The 20,932-nt window shown below is 34.3% G+C and overlaps 2 protein-coding genes across 2 annotated transcripts in view; both read left to right on the forward strand.

Moving 5' to 3' along the window:
* Window positions 1–17,227, forward strand: part of LOC117117563 (hyalin-like) — a 38,733-nt gene extending 21,506 nt beyond the window's left edge. Inside the window, exons 10-21 of the mRNA XM_033262291.1 lie at window positions 1,814–2,044; window positions 2,140–2,382; window positions 5,909–6,148; window positions 7,788–8,033; window positions 8,188–8,424; window positions 11,225–11,467; window positions 11,782–12,021; window positions 12,283–12,525; window positions 12,629–12,865; window positions 12,996–13,241; window positions 15,428–15,667; window positions 16,968–17,227. Of these exons, the coding sequence (XP_033118182.1) occupies window positions 1,814–2,044; window positions 2,140–2,382; window positions 5,909–6,148; window positions 7,788–8,033; window positions 8,188–8,424; window positions 11,225–11,467; window positions 11,782–12,021; window positions 12,283–12,525; window positions 12,629–12,865; window positions 12,996–13,241; window positions 15,428–15,667; window positions 16,968–17,227 (2,906 nt within the window). The remainder of the gene's footprint in view (window positions 1–1,813; window positions 2,045–2,139; window positions 2,383–5,908; window positions 6,149–7,787; window positions 8,034–8,187; window positions 8,425–11,224; window positions 11,468–11,781; window positions 12,022–12,282; window positions 12,526–12,628; window positions 12,866–12,995; window positions 13,242–15,427; window positions 15,668–16,967) is intronic.
* A 92-nt stretch (window positions 17,228–17,319) lies between these two features.
* LOC117118416 (hyalin-like) overlaps window positions 17,320–20,932 on the forward strand; it is a 36,256-nt gene continuing 32,643 nt past the window's right edge. The window contains exons 1-2 of the mRNA XM_033263367.1: window positions 17,320–17,605; window positions 19,966–20,205. Coding sequence (XP_033119258.1) covers window positions 17,320–17,605; window positions 19,966–20,205 — 526 coding nt within the window. The remainder of the gene's footprint in view (window positions 17,606–19,965; window positions 20,206–20,932) is intronic.

The raw sequence follows: 20,932 nt of genomic DNA on the forward strand, positions 1-20,932 counted from the left end.
TACCTGTAACTTACCAATGGATAGGCCTATATTCAATTTGTTCAAGTTCAAAGTTGTGAGTGAATATTGTTGTATTTCATTGTGTGTTGTTCTGTATTTTCACGCATTGTTCTGTATGTACGCATCAACATCTGCTTATTAAACGCATGAAAAATAGGCCTACGTTAATTGTTAATGTATAAAAATTAATTTCGTTTTTTTGTGCCCAAACTTGTTTACAAAAACGTAATGCAATAATAGCATATAGACTACTATTGTATAGTTTCGGAAAATATTTCAGCCGCTCCAAATCTCTTTCCTATTCTTATTTCTTCCTTTATTCTTTCACAATTTTGCGTTTAAATCATATTTTTCATAATTGTATACATTCACATATAGTAAATTGTTTAGGCCTAGACTAGGCTATACCTCAGCTTGGCTATTACTATATTATTTAAATATACAATTTTGATAAATAGGATTATTTTAACATTAGAAATTTAAATGTAAATATAATGACGTTAACGAATAAATAACAATAAATAAAACGTGTACATAGTATCACTACTACAATAATAAGATTAATATTTTTCAATTTTATAATCAATTTTATATAGCCGGGGTTAGTATTGACCTATGCTACTATGGCTAACGACAGGTACGCTTTCTCCAATAAAGGCCTCTTCTATGAATGGATTGACCTGTACGAAACACGAACTCCTGAAGACCGAACCCAGTACCGTCGTTATGATTTTAATCGTGCAGGAAATATCCTCAAAATGTATCTTGGAAAGACCTCTTTCCAAGATAACGTATCTTGGAATTTCTTCCTTTATTCTTTCACAATTTTACGTTTTAATCATATTTTTCATAATTGTATACATTCACATATAGTAAATTGTTTAGGCCTAGACTAGGCTATACCTCAGCTTGGCTATTACTATATCATTTAAATATACAATTTTGATAAATAGAATTATTTTAACATTGGAAATTTAAATGTAAATATAATGACGTTAACGAATAAATAACAATAATTAAAACGTGTACATAGTATCACTACTACAATAATAAGATTAATATTTTTCAATTTTATAATCAATTTTATATAGCCGGGGTTAGTATTGACCTAGGCTACTATGGCTAACGACAGGTACGCTTTCTCCAATAAAGGCCTCTTCTATGAATGGATTAACCTGTACGAAACACGAACTCCTGAAGACCGAACCCAGTACCGTTAAGATTTTAATCGTGCAGGAAATATCCTCAAAATGTTTCTTGGAAAGACCTCTTTCCAAGATAACGTATTTTGGAATTCCGTCTTTCCAAGATAATTTATCTTGGAATTCCGTCTTTCCAAGATACGTTATCTTGGAATTCCGTCTTTCCAAGATACGTTATCTTTGAATTCCGTATTTCTAAAATACGTTATCTCGGAAAGACGTCTTTCCGAGATAAATTATCTCGGAAGACGTCTTAATAAGTGCTTATTCCATGTTTCCAAGATAATTATCTTGGAAACTCGGAAACTCGGAAGGTCACTTTAAGCTTCCGTAGTGAAATGATGTTAACTTTGCACCTTTCTGCGGCTGCTACAGAAGTCACAGATTTTGCCCATATGCAATTCAGCACAATGGCGCTGTGGGATATGTGTTCTTCTCCTACATTTTACCTTTACCTACCTTTACCCTTTCTGTGGAAAAAAAAGTAATAAGTAAACATATATATTGAAATCTATAGCTCAATGTAAACTAATCTGATTGATTTTTATTTGTATAGGCTGGTATGACTCATTGTATCTTACTACTTTGTGTAAAAATCTATTTAATTGCAGATTTGAATAAGCCAGGACTTGCGTGTCCAGATGACAAGAGCCAGTTATTGAACGACAGCTGTTTTGTTGATCCTATGTTTGAAGTCAGTGGAACAGATCATGTTGGCAATTTGCTCAGTGCTACATGTACTCCAATGATCTTCAATAGCACTGGAAACTATACCATCACTTGTTTGGTTACAGACATGGCAGACAACTTTGCATCGTGTATATTCTTTTACACTCTTTCGGGTTGGTTATTTAGTACATCATTTGCCTGTTTTTGATAGTTCATGTAAACTTGAATGAATAAACTTAGTGAGATATATTTTTCAATTTACTCACAGATGAAATTGCACCAAATATCACTTGTCCAAGTGACGTTGAATTTTGTAATGACAAAGGAAGTGATTACACAAATGCCACCTGGGATGCAGCCATTGCAACTGACAACTGCTGTAGTGATATCAGCATAAATGCAAACTACACAAATGGAGTCCCTTTTTCAATTGGTGTATACACAGTAGGGTATGAAGCAACCGATTGTAATGAGGTGACTGGCTACTGTCAATTTACAGTGGCAATTAAAGGTATACCGATTTGTACTAATACAATTTAGATTTCTGTTTCTTTTCTTGTTGAATGAGGGTTACGCCGATGAACTGGTAGCCATTATCAGTAGAGGCTAAATATGTTTCAACATTAACCAAACTCTAAAAATTAAGGATTTTTGTATATTTTGCAAGTCTATACACAGAAAAATTATTGCTGCCTTTTTATATCTGCGTTAGTTAGATATTAAGGGTCAAAGGTCGACTACCTTAATACAGGATATTCCGGGTAATAATTCCTCAACCACTTGCTCTTAAAACTCAAAGACAGTGTCTAAAAATAGGTTTTTTTGATCAACAATTATTTAAATATGTTTGCCTCCTTCTAGTAGCTGTGTTAGAAAAATATTCAGGGTTAAATGCTGATGACCTTTATACAGCATGTCCTGGGTCATAACTCCTCAACTACTTGCTTTAAAACAAAAAAAAATATGTCTGCACTTAGGTTGTTGGGGGGGGGGGGTAAACAATTATGGAAACATGTTTGCCGCCTTCTCAAAAATTCAGGGTCAGAGGTCAACGACCTTTATAGAGCATGTGGTCATGATTTCCAAACCACTTTGTCTAGAGCACAGAAAGTTTGTCTACACCGAGGTTTTTGGGGTCAACAAACACAATTAACTTATAATATAAACATTCAAATGCATCCTTCATTGCTTTTTTTTAGCTAGGATACACACTCTAAAAATGGTAATTTAACTATAGATAAAATGCGATACATTTTCCCCCTTAAACTCCAATGCTAATCAGGTAACATACAATAGTAAAAACATTTATGAATATATAAAAATGCACTTCATTTACCATTTTTTCGCTCAATATTTAAAGTCTATTTTATGCAGGGCTAATAGTACCCAAAGGCAAAATTTTCCTTTCGTAACAGTATGGATACTGGCTACATGAACAAATCAGTATCATCAATATCATTATAGTAGATTATTTCTTCAACATAATCGCATCTATTAACCTGGCAAGGGCCACAAGCAGTGGTGCATGTAACATAAGCTCTCTTGCACTTTAAATCTTATAACCTGAGTAGGCCTAGTTCTCCTGGTGCGTGATTGTTTCTTGATGCAGCCCGTTGTTTTCTTCATTTCCCCACCCCTTTTGCATGCAGGTTAAGGTAGTCACCGAAGTCCATCACGTTGACCAGGTGATGCGTTCTGAGGCTTTGAAAATGAGTCCCTGACTTGCTTAGTAGCAACTGTGATAACTTGACAACTTTTGTTAGAGGAAGACAATTTTTTTTTAATATTTGATCTCTGAGTTCGAAAACTCCCTTACTTTCCCCCCAGAAAAGGTCATCATTACCATTCACGTGTGTTTCTCTATAATGCCTTGATCCTGGTCTGATTTCATAAAAACTTAAGCACATTACTTGAGTACATTAGGCTTCTGCCACCAACCAAGTCAGTGACGCATTTCCAATGCCTCAGAGCTTACCATCATGTCAAAATGTAGGACTACGGTAAATATCTTAACCTATGTGAATGTGGGCTACAGAATTATGAAAATAATTAGGGGTTGCATCCCATAATGACAATAGGCAAGTGCGCACCATTATGTAACTTCAAAACAGAGTGCAGCACTGCTGGTGTTCATGCAGGAAAGCCAGGTTGATTTTGATGAAGTAGTCTATTCTGATGCTATTGATGGTTATACTGATTTGTTATAGTCAGCATCCACACTGTTACGAAAGAAAAAAATTGTATTTGAACAAAATTGAGCCTACATGAATTAGTGACAATGAATATTGAGCGAAAAGATAAATGAATCGGCTAAGTGCATTGTTATATAGTTTACAGAGTTAAATGTATAAATGTGTTTACTATTGTATATGTTCTCTGATTAGAACCAATGTTATTTGGCAGTGGCGCCGAGAAGACGGGAAAACCGGGCAAGTTCCCCGGGTCCTGGGCCCGGTAGAGGCCTGGAATAACTAGAAAAAATAATGAAATGAAACAAATAAATATAAATTCATCCAGTATTATTCATGTATTTTTCCAACCAGAATTGCAAATAAAGCTGATCGTTTATGATGAAAGGTGGTAATTTATCGCTTCTAATTCTTTTTCATGTATATTTTATGATTTCTACTACTTTAATGTTTTTGTTTACAATGTATCAAATAGTAAATTCTTTACGTTATTAATTAATAATTATGAAAGGCTTGGACCCTCAACATCTTCAATATAAGTTAGAAAATACGAATAGACCTGATAGAGATTCCATCGTCAAATAAATAATGAATTAATAATCGATATAAACGAGAGGCGGATTTAAGGGGAGGCCCGGTCCCCACTTACTAAAACTTACAAAATGTAACAAAAACCAAGAAAATAAAAAGAAAATTCTACTCCAACTAGAAGTCTACGAGTACCATTTCCGGTTGTCCAGAGGTGCCATAATAACAATATTTTCTTACCTCAGCCCAACACGTCCATCTGTGAAAGTTCTTCTTTGGGTCAACTATGTCAAATTTCTGGATCTGCCACTGTAAACTTGTATTCTTATGAATAATTTTAGCATGTTTCAATAAATGGAAGGGTAGCAGTTATTTTAACGTTTCTATTTTTTATTTTTCATGACCTGGTGACATGACCTGGAACATGTTGTATAATGTAACTGACATTTGACCCTGAATATATGGTCAAACGCAGCAACTTTAACTGGAGATATTTTTCCACATATAGTTAACCCTAAAAGTCTAGGTGTAGGCACTAATTTTGTGCCTTTAGACGAAATAATTAAGGAAATATGACCCAAGACATAACGTATAAAGCTCATTGACTTTTGACACTGAATACTTGAGATACCGGCAAAAAAGCTTCCATTATTGTTGACCCAAAAATCGTAGGTACAGACAGTATTTTTGTGCTTTTTGAGCAATGGTTGACAAGTTATGACCCGGGACTTGCTGTATAAAAGCTATTGACCTTTGACCCTGAATATTTGATTAGGCTATAAAAGGCGGAGAATTTTTTTAATTTTTCTAGTGTAGACAATATGTTTGAGCTTCCAGAGAAAGTGGTTGAGGAGTTATTAACTGGAACATGCTGTATAAAGATTGTTGACCTTATACTCTGAATATCTGATCAACGTACCAATGAAAAGGCAGAATTTGTTTTTCTTTTATTATTCACATGTAGGCCTACAAGAATATGCAAATAGTCCTTTATTAGAGTTTGTTGAATGTTACATAGCATTTGTGTCACATTAAGCCTGTACTATTAAACCATGGAGATCTTTTTAGATAATTTGTTTCCAGATGTAAATATTGCTCTATATGTGTTTCAGCTGGAAAGCCAAACTACATTATATATTGTTAGAAGAGACGGTTATCCGTTTTCCCGTGTGCACCCGTGTGCAATTCGGTCCATTATACAAGAAAACAGTCCATACAAGTCATAAAATCTGATTTGAAACTTTACGTTTTTTTTAAGAATGTATCTATATAAATAATACGCTTATTTCCTAAGTCGCAGTTATTTTATTGTTTAAAAAGATTGTGAACCTCCAGTGCTTGAATGTCCATCAAACCAAAATGTAACCGGTGATTCCGATTGTATGGCAGCTGCAATGTGGGCGGTACCCACAATCACAGACAACTCTGGAGATAGTTTTTCAGCAAAATGTGATTACATGAGTGGAAGTACTTTCTCTGAACTTAACTCTACTGTCACTTGTAATGCTACTGATGATAATGCCAACACTGGATACTGTACATTCAACATTTTCATCATTGGTAAGATATTTGGAACATTTATGTACTCATAAGTTAATACGCACCCCCCTCCCCACACACACACACATATATATATCTGTCTCTTATACACATCTTGTATCAAATAGTAAATTCTTTACGTTATTAATATATATATATATATATATATATATATATATCATTTATCTCATTTATGTTCCTATTACCGGTTCTTGAAAAATAGGTTAAAGGTATTATTTTAAATGGTCTCGACGTTACTAAGAATCCTGAGTGCGATGATATATTTCCAAAAACAGTTCAATTAGACTGTAATGATATTGCTCACCCGATTACGTACCATTAATCAGTCTTTATTAACGGTCGTAGTTCGTAATAAACTAAGGATTGCTGAAGTCATACCGATGAAGGGTGATCGCAGTGACATGTCGAACTATAGACCAATCCTTTGTTCCCTATATCTTCAAAAATCCTTGAAAAAGTTGGTTTTTAGAATGAGTGATTATAACACAAAATTGTATCCTAGGTGAATATCAGTATCGAAAATCAGTACTTCAGTATGTTTTTCTGTTGTGTAGTTAGTATATTTACACAAAAAATTCAATATAATTCATTTCCATAACAAAAGGTTAATAACAAGAAACGCGTTTTGCTCAATATTGTAAAACTATGATTTTGGCTTATAATGCGTTCTTCCGAAACACGGCAGTATACTGGTCATCTTTTAAAGTGACAGGAAATTCACTAGACAATTGAACATTAACTTTCACACGCTATAATGTCACTTTACCTTTGACAGAATAATCCGACTACATTAAAGTAAGTGCAACAAACAAGATGTTAAATCATAGAAAAAGATTTTTTTTTAATAATCCAAACAGAAAGAAACCCCTCATAAACATGAGGTGACTTGATTAGACACACCTCCGAATATATTTGTTATATTAGAGACCCAATATCACTGACTTAGAATAGATAAAGTAATAAAAACAACAAACGAACTGACTCCACTCTAAAAGGGTTCAACTCTAATAACATCTGAGAAACCTGGAGTAATTCGAGTGTATATCTGTAGTGCATTAGATCAGTTGATGCTGAATAAATGCTCTGCAAAATAGTACTAGTCGAACCGTTGTGATCTATCTCATTGAAAGTCATTCATCCTATCACAAACCCATCCTAGAATATGGAACTAGAACCACAACACCCTCTCCATACCAACCAACCATAATAATACACTATTAACAAGTACGTACCATTGAGGTTAACAAGCCCTAAGGAACTTTAATATGAATTATTTATCTGAGAGATAGTCTAAAGTCTATCTCTCATCAAACAATATAAGTTTATGTACCAGTTTAAAAGAAAATTCGTCTGTGTTTAATCCAAGGATATATGACACATAGATAGATAAATTTATGTTTTCTAGTAAAACCCAGATAATTTTGTCGAATTCGCAATAAAATGACTTACGATTTAAGCATATTGCCAAATATATTGCCAAAGTTATAAATACAATTTTGTGAGGTTTTCCAGTTTGTGGAGTAAACACAAGCATCTGATCTTTCAGTGTATGTCTTAATGTTATATAGATAATGCAATACAAATAACAATCAACAACAATTATTTAGCCTAATTAATCTTGACTATTTTTTTTTATTAGATTCTACTTCACCTAATGTGACATGTCCAGACGATATTACGGTTGATAATGGTGTAGGTGCTAATACAGCAGAAGTGACATGGGAATCTGCAGTTGCTACTGATAACTGCTGTGGAGACAACATTAATGTGTCATATAATGCTACGAATGTCAGTCATTTTTATATCGGCGTTACTAAAATAGCAACCACGGCAGTGGACTGCTATGGAAACCAGAATGAATGTGTCTTCCTAATTAATGTTGAAGGTACAACATTAAGTTTTCAGATATATTTTAACTCGAAACTGTTTTGCTGTAGCATACACTTTTATGAAAAAATATTTAAATGAGGATTTGACCAATGACCTTTAAGTGTGCAGTTAAAGTCTTTGATTTAATTTTGTATTATTTTCTCTATCAGACAAAGAAACACCGGTGCTTGAATGTCCCCCCAACCAAAACTTAACTGCAGATTCTATCTGTATGGCAACTGCCACTTGGATTCCACCGAATGTCACTGACAACTCCAGGAATACTTTCATTCCGGTATGTGATTATGTAAATGGAAGCACCTTTTCTTACAACACCATCGTAACCTGTAATGCCACAGACGATTATGACAACACTGGAAATTGTACCTTTACAGTTACAGTCATTGGTAAGATTCATTATGTGAATAATAGGTGAATAGGCATATCAACTGAACCAAGTTCCTGTAATGAAGTACTTTAAAACATCGATACAATCAATCTTCAATTAAATTTGGTTTTAACATTAGGGCAGATAAATAAAGGAATTAGGAATGTAATATGGTTGTTATGAGACTAACCAGTAACAACGGTGTTATAGCGCTAAGCGGTTTGTAAACGATCGATTTATTTTAATTATCTATATAAATTTATTGCACATCCGACAGTGTTAACACCAATTACAGGATAAAAATATAAATATAGAAACTTACACAAGCACAGTTAAAAGCTTAACATTAATTTCAAATTAGATTAACTTAGATTAACATTGTTTAACCAACTCGTGTGTAATAAACTTAAACTCGAAAAAACTACAATGTCAGGATTTTCACAAACATAATTTATTAAGGGATGAATTCTTTTCTTTGAATCTAGAAGATTGTGTGTCAGATTGTGTGTCAGATTGTGTGTCAGATTTTGAATTATAGATAACCGAACAATAATTTAAATAAAATGTTAGATAAATAGAGTTATAAGGTGTAATTTTTGTGGTTAAAGGAAATTATATCAGAAGAATAATGTATGTATTCGAACATTTTTAAGTACAAAAATACATTAGTCAAAGGTATAACTGTTTCACACAAAAATTGTTGATTTTCCTAAAACCTTCAGTCATGGTACTCAACAGAAATATTAACAGTTTAAAAATAAACAAAATCAACATTTACTTAACTTTTAAAATTACATATGGGCTTTACAGTAACAGGATTATTGCACTGTAGTCAGAAGAAAGGGGTGTTAGGTAAAGGTTAAACTGTTAGTGGTTACATCTAACAAAACACTATTGTATTTGGTTTCTGCTTGAAACTTTAGTCAAACAATCATTAAAATAAAAAAGAATAATGCCATTAAGTGCCCGCTAAGATTATTTTTTGGCTGTGTAAGACTTATATATACAGTAGTTATTTAGTAAAAATAAATATAAGTTTAAAATAAGTCTTTTATTTTTATGTCATTAGATTCAACAGTTACTTAGATGGTAAATTATGTTCTCATTTTGTTATTGCTAGGTTATTTTGCAGTAGGATATAAATTTAACTAAAACTAGATAAATGTTATGCTTTAAAAACAAAAATAAAATAATTAAGATTGCAACACTTAAATAGGTTAAAATTAGCAAAGATTATGGCAATATAAAATTAGAAAATTACTGCACATTTGGTACCTATTAAACATTAGTTGAACTGTGTCTATTCACTTGACGTGGAGCACCTCGTATTTTATATGTTTGTGCTACCTTAGATTTTATTGCTGCTGGCTAGATATCCGAGTAATCAACGCCAGTATAATATAAAATATATTGTCTCAAACATTGGAAATATGCAAGGTATCTTGCCAAAATGAGTTGCGCTTGGTCTTTAAAATTAATTTTCTAGGTTGAGTAGAACTGCTTATACAGAAATAAGTTTGATATTGAGATTTTGAAAGACAGTTTGATTCAGAAATTTTAAACTTTAATTAATATACTAGACACATTTTGTCATGACGACTCATGCACTGGAGCAGTGTAATGCAGCAATGACCGTGGCCTGCTAGCCTCATTATTCTAATAGTGTCTACTGTGATAATTTCCCTTGTTGCTGACATTGTTTTGATGTCCAATGTGTAGATATGAAACATTAAATTACTTACTGACATAATTGAATCGTGGAGAAAGGAGGTAAAATTAAAGCGTTTTGATGATCCCAGGTCAATTGTCAAAATTTGTTTACAGGTGATTAACGTATTTCTTGTATTTTAGTTATTTATAAATTCAAAAGAAGTAAACAGTCGTTTTACTGTACTTGTAGAATATTTGTTTTACAATAATGTAGTACATTTTGCTGTCATCTTAAATGAAAACACAAATGTATTGTTGCAATCTGAACACAATAAATAAAAGTTTAACTTACCAACTATTGCTAATATTTTGATTTTGGTCTAAAATTGGCCCATCCTTGTGTTCTTACTGCAAGCCCTGCCCTGTTTCTAATTTCATTGCTGGTTTTGCATTGGAGAACATGTTTGTCATTGTAGCACACACCGGTCTACTTGCATTTGACATCTGTACTGCCGTGATTTGGAAAAACGCATTATATCCATTTTTTTATTTTTGAGATTTTTGGCTTAGGGGCATCCTATGGATGTAATGGTGTATATTTAATTAGTTTCCTAACTGGTAGAAGGGCATAACACCAAGTTTGTTTTTGGACAGAATACAATTAACATAAAATAGAATGTGTTTTGTTTTTAGTTTAAAGAATAAGTTGCAATATAACTATAACCAAGTTGTGGTGAGAATATAATTTTAGTCTGTAATATAACTATTATTATAACTAACACCATTCAACAAACAACATAAAACTCATAAATTTCAAACATAATTAGGATTTACTTAAGACTATTCAAGTCAATGCTGGGAATTTAGATACATTATTCTACGCTAAATTCACATTTAAATATTTTACAATATTTAAATGAGTACAAATTTATATGGGCCTAAAGATGTGTGTTTATAGAAATTGGGTATTTATTTTTTTTAATTAAAGTTAAATAATGTTTTTGTGTAGTGGTTACTGATAATATAAACTACTTCCATGTCTTCTGTTAATTTTTTAGACTTACCTTTCATTGTGAAATATGTCACTGATGAAATAGTGCATTAAAAAAAATGTATTATTAATAACAAGTGTTAGGTATTGCATATTACATTCTGTTCCTTGTTGACAGACAAGATGGCACCAAATATCACTTGTCCAGACGACATTGAAATATGTACTTACCCACTGGTTGATGCAACGAATGTCACCTGGGAACGAGCTAATGCTACTGACAACTGTTGTCGTGAAATCAACGTTACTGCCAACTACACCAGTGGAGATTCTCTGTCACGTGGTGTATACACAATAGGATATGCAGCAACAGATTGTAATGCAAATGTCGGTTACTGTCAATTCACTGTTAATGTTAAAGGTACCAGGAACTATTTAAAACAATTAACATCCTACTTAAGATAGTATAGTACATTCTCCAAGTATTGAAGTAGACGCAATCGTGTTGGAATCCAATTTAAATACTTGGAGCATGTAAAATATTATACTATTTTATCTGAGATTAATCTGTGAAATTGTTGGTGCAAGTACTTAGTTAAGAAAAATATTGATTGCGCAAAGCTATATAAAATTATTTAAAATAATAATAACACGAATTTCAAAGTTAAGGGATTTAATTCTACATATACACGTAATCAGTGTTCCAGTGTTAGCATTTTATGGATATTTAAATAGATTGTGAGCCTCCAGATCTTGAATGTCCACCAAACCAAATGGTAATAGGTGATCAGAATTGCATGGCAAATGTCACCTGGACAGCTCCAAATGTTACAGACAACCTTGGAGAATCCATCTCACCAGTATGTGACTATGTAGATGGAAGCACATTTTATGATGTCAGCACTGTTGTAACATGTAATGCTACTGACAGTTATGACAACACTGGCAATTGTACATTTGCCGTCAATATTTATGGTAAGACATATTATTATTGATTGTCCATTAACAGATTATATACATTGAGTAACTTTTGAATAGTTTATTTAGGAATAGAAAGTGTAGGGTATCGATTATATGTTAAGTAATGTATAAAATTATTCTAACTATGTTTAAATGCTTGCAATATTCAATAAAATATTTGTACATATTTTCATAAACTTGTTATGAATGAATTCCAAGTAGATAATTACAAAAATAACAATATTTTAATTAAATTTTTAATTTTTAATTATTCAGATAATGCAGACCCAGTCGTAAATTGTCCTGCTGACATAGAAGTGTGCGCTCAAACTGGTTCTATAGTAGCACCTGTCACTTGGGAACCCATCAATGCAACTGACAACTGTTGTGGGAATGTAAACATAACGTCAAATTACACATCAGGAGATCAATTTGAAATTGGTGTACATGTAGTAACATACACAGCAACTGATTGTAGTGAAAATTCTGCACATTGCAGTTTTACTATAGTGGTGTTTGGTAATTACAAATATGCATAAAATTGTATATGATTTAGAATTATTCAGTTATATCACTTGTACAGGTTCATTATTTTTTATAATAATATTTTATTGACGTTCAGATTGTGAAGCTCCTGTTTTGAACTGTTCGCAAGTTGTAGAATTTGATGCTGATGACAATTGCACTTCCGACGTAACTTGGAATGAAGTAACAGCAACAGATAATTATGATAGTAATGTAACTGTATTTTGTAGCCTGACTGAAGGTATATTTCCATTGAACAACTACACAGTCACCTGTAGTGCAACAGACATTTCAAGAAACACTGGCAATTGCTCATTTAGTTTTTACATTTTTGGTATGCATATTTTATGTAAATATTTTTCGAAATAATACTCCCAAGTCGTATTATGCTACTACATTAAAAAAAAATAAACATACAGATATTTGCATTTCTACACAATTTCTTGTGATTACATTTCTTACAGATGTAACAGCTCCCAATATTGTATGTCCAGACAACGTTACGATTGATACTAATGCAGGTGCTAATACCGCCGTAGTGACATGGACATCTGCCATCGTTTCTGATAACTGTTGTGAAGATGAAATTATTGTGTCTTATAATGCCACAAATGGCACCAATTTTAAAATTGGAGTTACTGAAGTTAGTTTCACAGCAGTAGATTGCTATGGAAATCAGGATGAATGTGTTTTTATTATTGATGTTGAAGGTACAACGTGTTATTTATTATAATATACTTGTTATTAGTAAGTGAAAAGATATATTCAGTTCCATATACTGTCTATTTAAAATATATAACTTAATTTAGGTTATATCCAGTTGCGTAACTACCGCAGGTTCATGAACCTTTGCCCCGAGCTCCAGGGATCCCCCAACCTACAAAGGCCCCGCTCCCTTATAAAAAAAATCTAATAAAGCAATGTTTTATTGTAAAATTTAACTATTGCTTCCTTCCACTCAAGTAATTTTGAAACCACAATAACTCGTTTCTTTTACATAGGTCATATATATTGAGATATTTAATAATTCGATCTTGGACTTTCGCATATAATACCACTAAGATTGGTCTATAAGTGTTAGGGCGTTGTTTGTTGCCTTTATACCTTTGTAGTCAGTGAGAATTTTCAATCGTTCGGAACCATCCATTCAATAATGATTTTATCGTAATGGAACATAGAGATATCACGATAAAGCGTGATGGAAGTCTTATTAACCTAGTATCGAAATTATGAAGTTGCGTATGCACCCCCTTTAGAGGTTGATAAAAGGTGTTCATAAACAACTGACACAAAATTTAAGTATTAACATTTTCTCAGCCTCAACCATGGTTTATGTGGATTGTAATTTTCGTAGATTTTTCTTTGTAATAAAGTGCCATTTCCGGCAGCTAAAACCATCAAATTCTGACAATTGTGTTACCTCAACCATGTGGGCTAAGATGGATGGTACATTCATAACGTTAAAGTACTGTTTTCGGGCATCTATAGACCTTTAAAAGTCTCAAATTCTTAAAAGGTACTCATCTACCCCCTAATGCTATGGTGGGGTTCACCCCATAATACTATAGTGGGGCTCACCTCCTAATACTATGGTGAGGCTCAGGTGGATATCGTAGATTTTTTAATATTCTAGTGTTATATTTAAGCATCTATAAGCTCAAAATCCTGGAAAATGTTTCACCCCATGGTGAGGCCCATGTGAATGGTAGCTTTTGGAATTGTCAGTGTTTAAGTGCCATTCGGGCACATAGTTAATTAATTCGGGGTTTTTTAACTTAATTGTAAAAAAAAAATTATGATAATTAAGTTCCATTTTGGGCATTCAGAGATAGAAAATACTAAACATGTACTCACGTCACTGCCATCTCAGGGGCGGATTTAGGGGGGGCCGGTCCGGCCCCGGCCCCCCCTTTTGGGAGGTGAAAAAAAAAAAAAAAAAGAAAAAAAAGAGAGAAAAAGAAAAAAATGATGGCCAAGAATGCCTCAAATGTTATGTTCGGGCGTCTAGAACACAAAAAGTTCGCGGACCCCCTACGACAGTGTTGTCTCAATCGGCCCAACTTTCGGCCCCCTTTTTGGACATCTCTAGATCCGCCCCTGCATGATCTAGTGACTGACGTGCTGTGCACTCACACTTAATCAGCACCAACTTCCTTATTCTGGACACGCCACTGATAAAATCAAGATAAACATGTCAGATTCTTCCTAATATCGCCAGATGCATGTACCGTAAAAATGAGTGTGAATATAATTTTGGTTTTTCATTCTGTTTTGTCTTCTTTAATTGAGTTAGAAATATGTGTATTACATAATCACGGTCATATATAAGTCCATTTCATTTTATTTAGCTTAAGTAGGCTTATATAAAAATATACAAGAATTGTTGATAGTTTAGTGCTTAATCCCATAAATAAATACACCAATTAAAAAATAAAATAACAAAGTTGCCTTTTCTTTTGGTCATAAGAAGTAGATATACTTATTATGGTCATCTAAAAATTACAATTTAAAAACAATTCGAAAAATGTATTGTCAAAATAGTATAAAAATAACCGGAGAGACAAGTGCTCCTCTAACCCATCGGTGGTACAATTCTTTAGTTGACATGCATCAATTTGCGTCAATGGCCCCGACTGTACTCTTGAACCAGGGCCCCTCACTACCTAGTTACGCCACTGGTTATATGCCTATATAATTTTGTTTACAACCAAAGGTAAGGGCTTTTGCTAATACAGTTTGGAACTATTATGATCTTTGCAAGCAGAGTTGTGTTCAGTAGTTATAGAACTTTTGGTCTGTCAGATGATTTTAAACCCAAAATCATGACATGGACTGGCAAACTGATGAACTTCTACAGCTTACTACTCATACAATATTGTCATGTTTTCTCTATTAGACAACGAATCACCAATACTTCAATGTCCACCAGACCAAAATGTAACCGCTGATTCAAACTGTATGGCAACTGCGACTTGGGCCGTACCGAATGTCACAGACAACTCCGGAGATATTTTTTCATCAGTATGTGATTACTTTAATGGAGGCATATTCTCTCAACTTAACTCTACTGTCACTTGTAATGCTACTGATGATTATGACAACACTGGGTACTGTACATTCAACATTTTAATCGTAGGTAAGGTATTGGAAGAATTAGATGTACATAAGGATTCTTAGGCCGCGTTTTAGCAACGGAACACTCAAATTTAATCGGTTTATACTTACTGCAACGAAGTGACCTCCAGAAGCTTGGTTATCATTTAGACTCACTAATTTTAAGGGGTAATGAGTAGTACGCAACATGCAGCGCGATAGCTCCGCCCCTTTTGTAAACAAATCGAAATACGCATGCGCAAACCCGTAAATAACGTACGTCGAGCACGTAAAATCCTGAAATTAACGTACTCCGCAACGCAAGATGAATAAATTATAACGTCATTCGTTAAAGTTAAGGTTAACGTCGTGCATCGAGAACTCCCTATAAGTAGGTCTGCAACGCAAATTCATTAACAATGGCGGAAGGCTATACCAAGCTTCGCTTTTTCGAGGGAATAATGCCTAGACAGGATTGTTCATTTATATGGAACTCAGTGTTTTGACGGTGAATATTTTCCTCCAATGAGCATATATTTTATATGTGAAGAATTTATGATATTTTATTGGTGAACATCCGAAATGGTAATTTAAAGCCAACGAAGTCGCTAAAAAGAGGTAAAAATGCAGCCTCTACGCGGTGGGCAGTCAGCATACCACTTATCGAAAAATGACAGTGCCTTTTTTTCAAGAAATACAAATACTAAAGCAATCAAAAAAGAATTGCCTTTTAAATGCCGAAGGGAACACAAAAAAATCCGACAAATATTAGTTGATATACGACTGTGGAAAGACAAAAAGTGACGGAAAATCAACTTATATCGGTGCGAAATACAGCTTGGAAAACTAATCCGCTGGGTTACTCTCGCTCTTTAACGACAATAGCGAGCTTTCGAAATGGGCGACGCGGAGAGCTGCGAAAGGGAATTCAGTCAACCATGAACATCGTACTATGCTCTTCCCGTCTCAACATCAAAGCTGTTTCGATTTACAAGACGACGCGCTCCCTCGTATCGCGTGATCAATTATGCAGGCGCCCCCAGCGAGCGCGTATTTATAAGACTCACGTTGCCGTTGTCAAGACAACGCCAAATCGCTTAAAGCCCGTTGTCAAATCCACACAACGAACGACTTCCCCATGTATTGGCATGCGCAGAACGGTTTCCCGCTCCACTGCCTGTCGTAGAACGCCGCGTCGTCTAAATCGAAAGCTGCTTGGTGTTGCGAGAAGAATCCCTATGATAAATACATAAATTAGCTACACGTATGTGTTAACAGATAACAAAATGAGTGTACCTATTTTTATCATCTAAATAATGTGATTACATTTGTTATTGTCTCAGATGACACAGCCCCAGATTTGACCTGCCCAGTCGACATTGAGGTGTGCACTGATCCAGAAAATGATTCCGTGAATGCCAATTGGCAACGAGCAAATGTAACTGACAACTGTTGTAGTGAGGTCAACATAACTTATAACTACACCAGTGGAGATACTCTGTCACTTGGAGTGTACACAGTGGGATATGCAGCAACAGATTGCAATGGGAATTCTGATTACTGCCAATTCACTGTTGATGTTAAAGGTACCAAGAACGATTAACAATATCAACATCATTAAACGTACTTATAAAAAGTTACAATTAATTGCAGAAGCTACATATTTGCAATAATAATAAAAAAAATTCCAATAATATGATTTCACAAGTTGCAGTGACAGCATTTTGTGGATTATTAATAGATTGTGAGCCTCCAGATCTTGAATGTCCACCAAGCCAAAACATAAGAGGTGATAAGAATTGCATGGCAAATGTCACCTGGACTGAGCCCACTGTTACAGACAACTCTGGAGAATCTTTTCCATCAGTATGTGATTATATAAATGGAGACACATTCTCAGATGTCAGCACTATGATAACATGTAATGCCACCGACAGTTATGGCAACACTGGAAATTGTACATTCACAATTACAATTTATGGTAAGTTACATTATTGATTATCGTATATTTTTAACGGAACACTTCTGGAAATATTTTGAATAGTAGTATATAGTAATTGTGTTAAATATTAATGCATAAGACAAAAATAGTTACTTTATTTGTAAGGAGATTACATTAAAATAAATCTGTGTATTTATTCGCGATTTATCCATAAATCAGTATGAACACGTTATATTTTCATTGCGGATTTTTTAGGCTCAGTACGGACTCTAAACGTATGGATTTTCTTTTAGTTTTAAGGCGTATGCGGATTTTATAAGTCCGCAATGACGATATAACGTGTTTATGGTGCTTAACACCTTTTAACACGTCTCCATTGTTCCAGCTAGATCTTAGCTTCTATTGCCAACTAGAGGAATATACTTCCTTGTTTCTGTATCCAATCAGATTTACTGTTTATTATATATTTTTGTCTATTATCCAATCATATCATCTTAAATTTTTAAAATTTTCAGTAAACAGAGCATAAATATATACAATAAAAATTAAAACACGAGTTCATTAATAATACTTTTAAATTGCAAGAAATTACAGTTAAAAATATCCAAAAAATTATTCTTTAAAAGACAAGCATTATAAGCTGACGAAATTCTATGGAAAATACAATTTTTACAAACATTTACACGAGAATATTTAACATGAAGAAAAGGTTTATAACGAAGATTACGAACAGGTACATTAAAATGAAACATAGATACAAGATTACATTTAAACATAGAGTTAAGACATTTGTACAAAAGGTATAAATCCTGTCTTGCTCTCCTAGACGTCGGAGAAATGATAGGAGGCCAATTGGCTGCTGGGCCGATGAAGCGCAAAAAATTTTCTATGGATTCGATCTATTCTAGAAGCTTGGAAAGCAGAGAGAGAGAGTTATATATAACTGAACAAAAATCGAGTGATGGTTGGATGAGAGATAAGTAAAGTGCACGTTTTGTGTGTGGGGAGAACTGAATGCAATTGCGCCACATTAGCCCAAGCAATCGATTGGCCTTTTAAAAAATATGGTCAACATGTGAAATAAATGTCAGTTTACGGTCAATAAAAATGCCGAGGTCACGATAAGAATTTACACTTTTAAGGACCTCACCTTGAACAGAGTAAGAAAAAGTAATAGGTGTATTCTTAAGAGAGCAAGACAGGACTTTGTATTTATCGGACTTCAGGGACATTTTCCAGTCGGAAACCCACTTGCCGAATCTTTCCAGATCCGCCTGGAGCGCAATGGAGTCCTCAATGGTGGTAATTATTTTATATATCTTGAGGTCATCAGCGAACATAAGACAGCTGGAATTTTGGAAAATATTAGGTATTTCATTAACAAAGATGTTGAACAGAATGGGGGCTAGAATGGAGCCTTAAAGAACTCCTGGGAGGACTGGGAGAGGGTTTGAAGTAGCACCTTCAAATACTACTCTCTGGAACCTATCGCTGAATTAACTTTTATACCAGGAAAGTAAGTTACCGCTAATGCCAAATTGATGCAGTTTTAATAATAATAACTTATGGGACAGTTTATCAAACGTTTTACTGAAATCAGTGTAAATTATGTCACATTGATTTTTAGTTTCGATGGCTTCATATACGGTTGACAGAAGTGTAGCAAGATTTGTATCACAAGATCTACCATGCATGAAGCCGTGTTGTTCTTGAGAGATAATAGGTGAAACATGGGATAAAAGTTGGGCGTTAATAAGCCTTTCAAGAATTTTAGAGATGGTTGGGAGTGGGGAGATAGGTCTATATTTTGGACTATTATTTTTGAGCCGTTTTTATGTATTGGGACGACATTTGTGGTCTTCCATAGGTCGGGAAAAGTGCCCGATGTAATGCAAGCTTGGTTGCACCTGATATGGGTCTAAAGTAAGATCCAATTTCGACGTACTTTTAGACCACTTACTAGTTGAAATATTGCACAAAACGTTGTAGTAAATGATATTAACTGGGTAGCTGCAGAAGTTTGTAGGTGAAATAACACAGTAAGGCAGAAAATGGCAAATATTGCACAGTACAAGAAGGCACAGTAACAGTAGCCTTTCAGCCATGATTTTTGTGATGTCCATGTATATGGCTGTATCTTGTGTAACACTTCACTCACCTGATGAAGCCCCATTGACTGGGGCGAAATGTTGTGAAATAAATTCATCGTCAGAAAAGCGCTACTTTCTAATTTGTTTCATTGGTATACAACTGACTAATACGGCTATACCACTTTTTTTTAAATTAAAATACATGTAATATTTACATATATTTATAATTATAAAATATAGATAACTACAAATAGTTTTTACAAGGATGAATGTTTTACTCTATTTTCATCAATATTTCATTTTAACCAGACGATCAAGACCCAGTCATACAATGCCCAGTTGACACACAAGTTTGCGCTCAAAATGGTTTTACAACAGCATATGTTACTTGGGCATTGATCAACGCAACTGACAATTGTGACAAAGTAAACATAACGTCAAATTGGGCGTCAGGAGATGAATTTGAAATTGGAGAAAATTTAGTAACATACACAGCAACTGATTGTAGTGACAACTCCGCATCATGTAATTTTACTATAGAGGTGTTTGGTAAGGTCAATCTTTTTCCTTGTATTTGATCGCGAACTATTTAGTTACATCATTTGCACTGCGGTTTTTGTGTCTACTGCTCCCAACGGGGGCGTAGACACTATGCAAAGATCTTATAAACACAAGATAGCGTTCTCCGCGATTTACGCGTGCAAATTCTGTAATAAGGCATGTACGGCGCCCTCTTGCTAAATTGGAAACTTTTGAACCTTGACCACAGCGTACGAATTTACGTCACGCTTAACAATTAGAAGCGTCCGATTAACAACGCGCCCTCTCTTTAGAACATAAGGAACAAATTAACGTACTCATTAACGAACTTTGGTGTAACGCGAACACCCTATCTCAGATCCATGGCAACGACTAGGGCGCCCTCTCCCAAAACTGATTACTTTTCTGTGCCAAATCGACGCTCCTATTTGTTACGCGTAAATCGCGGAAAACGCCATCTTGTGTTTATAACATCTTTGACACTTTGTCATATGGCGGAAAAGGGTAAATCCGGTTTAGGCATGATGGGTACTACAACCACGAAGTAGGAGCGCTCTACTGACAATTGAATAGCATTAGACGAATTCCTGTACCGCCATTTGAAGGACATCCTCTAGAACATGTTAGTACTCTTCGTGATCAACGACATAACGTGGTAACTGCACGAGTTACTCGTTTTTTAAATTTTTTTTTAGTGTAATATAGTAGGCAGTAGACACACGCTCCCGCTGGGAGC

Source organism: Anneissia japonica, unplaced genomic scaffold, assembly GCF_011630105.1.
Source record: "Anneissia japonica isolate Jap-2015-1 unplaced genomic scaffold, ASM1163010v1 scaffold483_len1788099_cov177, whole genome shotgun sequence".
NCBI lineage: Eukaryota > Metazoa > Echinodermata > Crinoidea > Comatulida > Comatulidae > Anneissia > Anneissia japonica.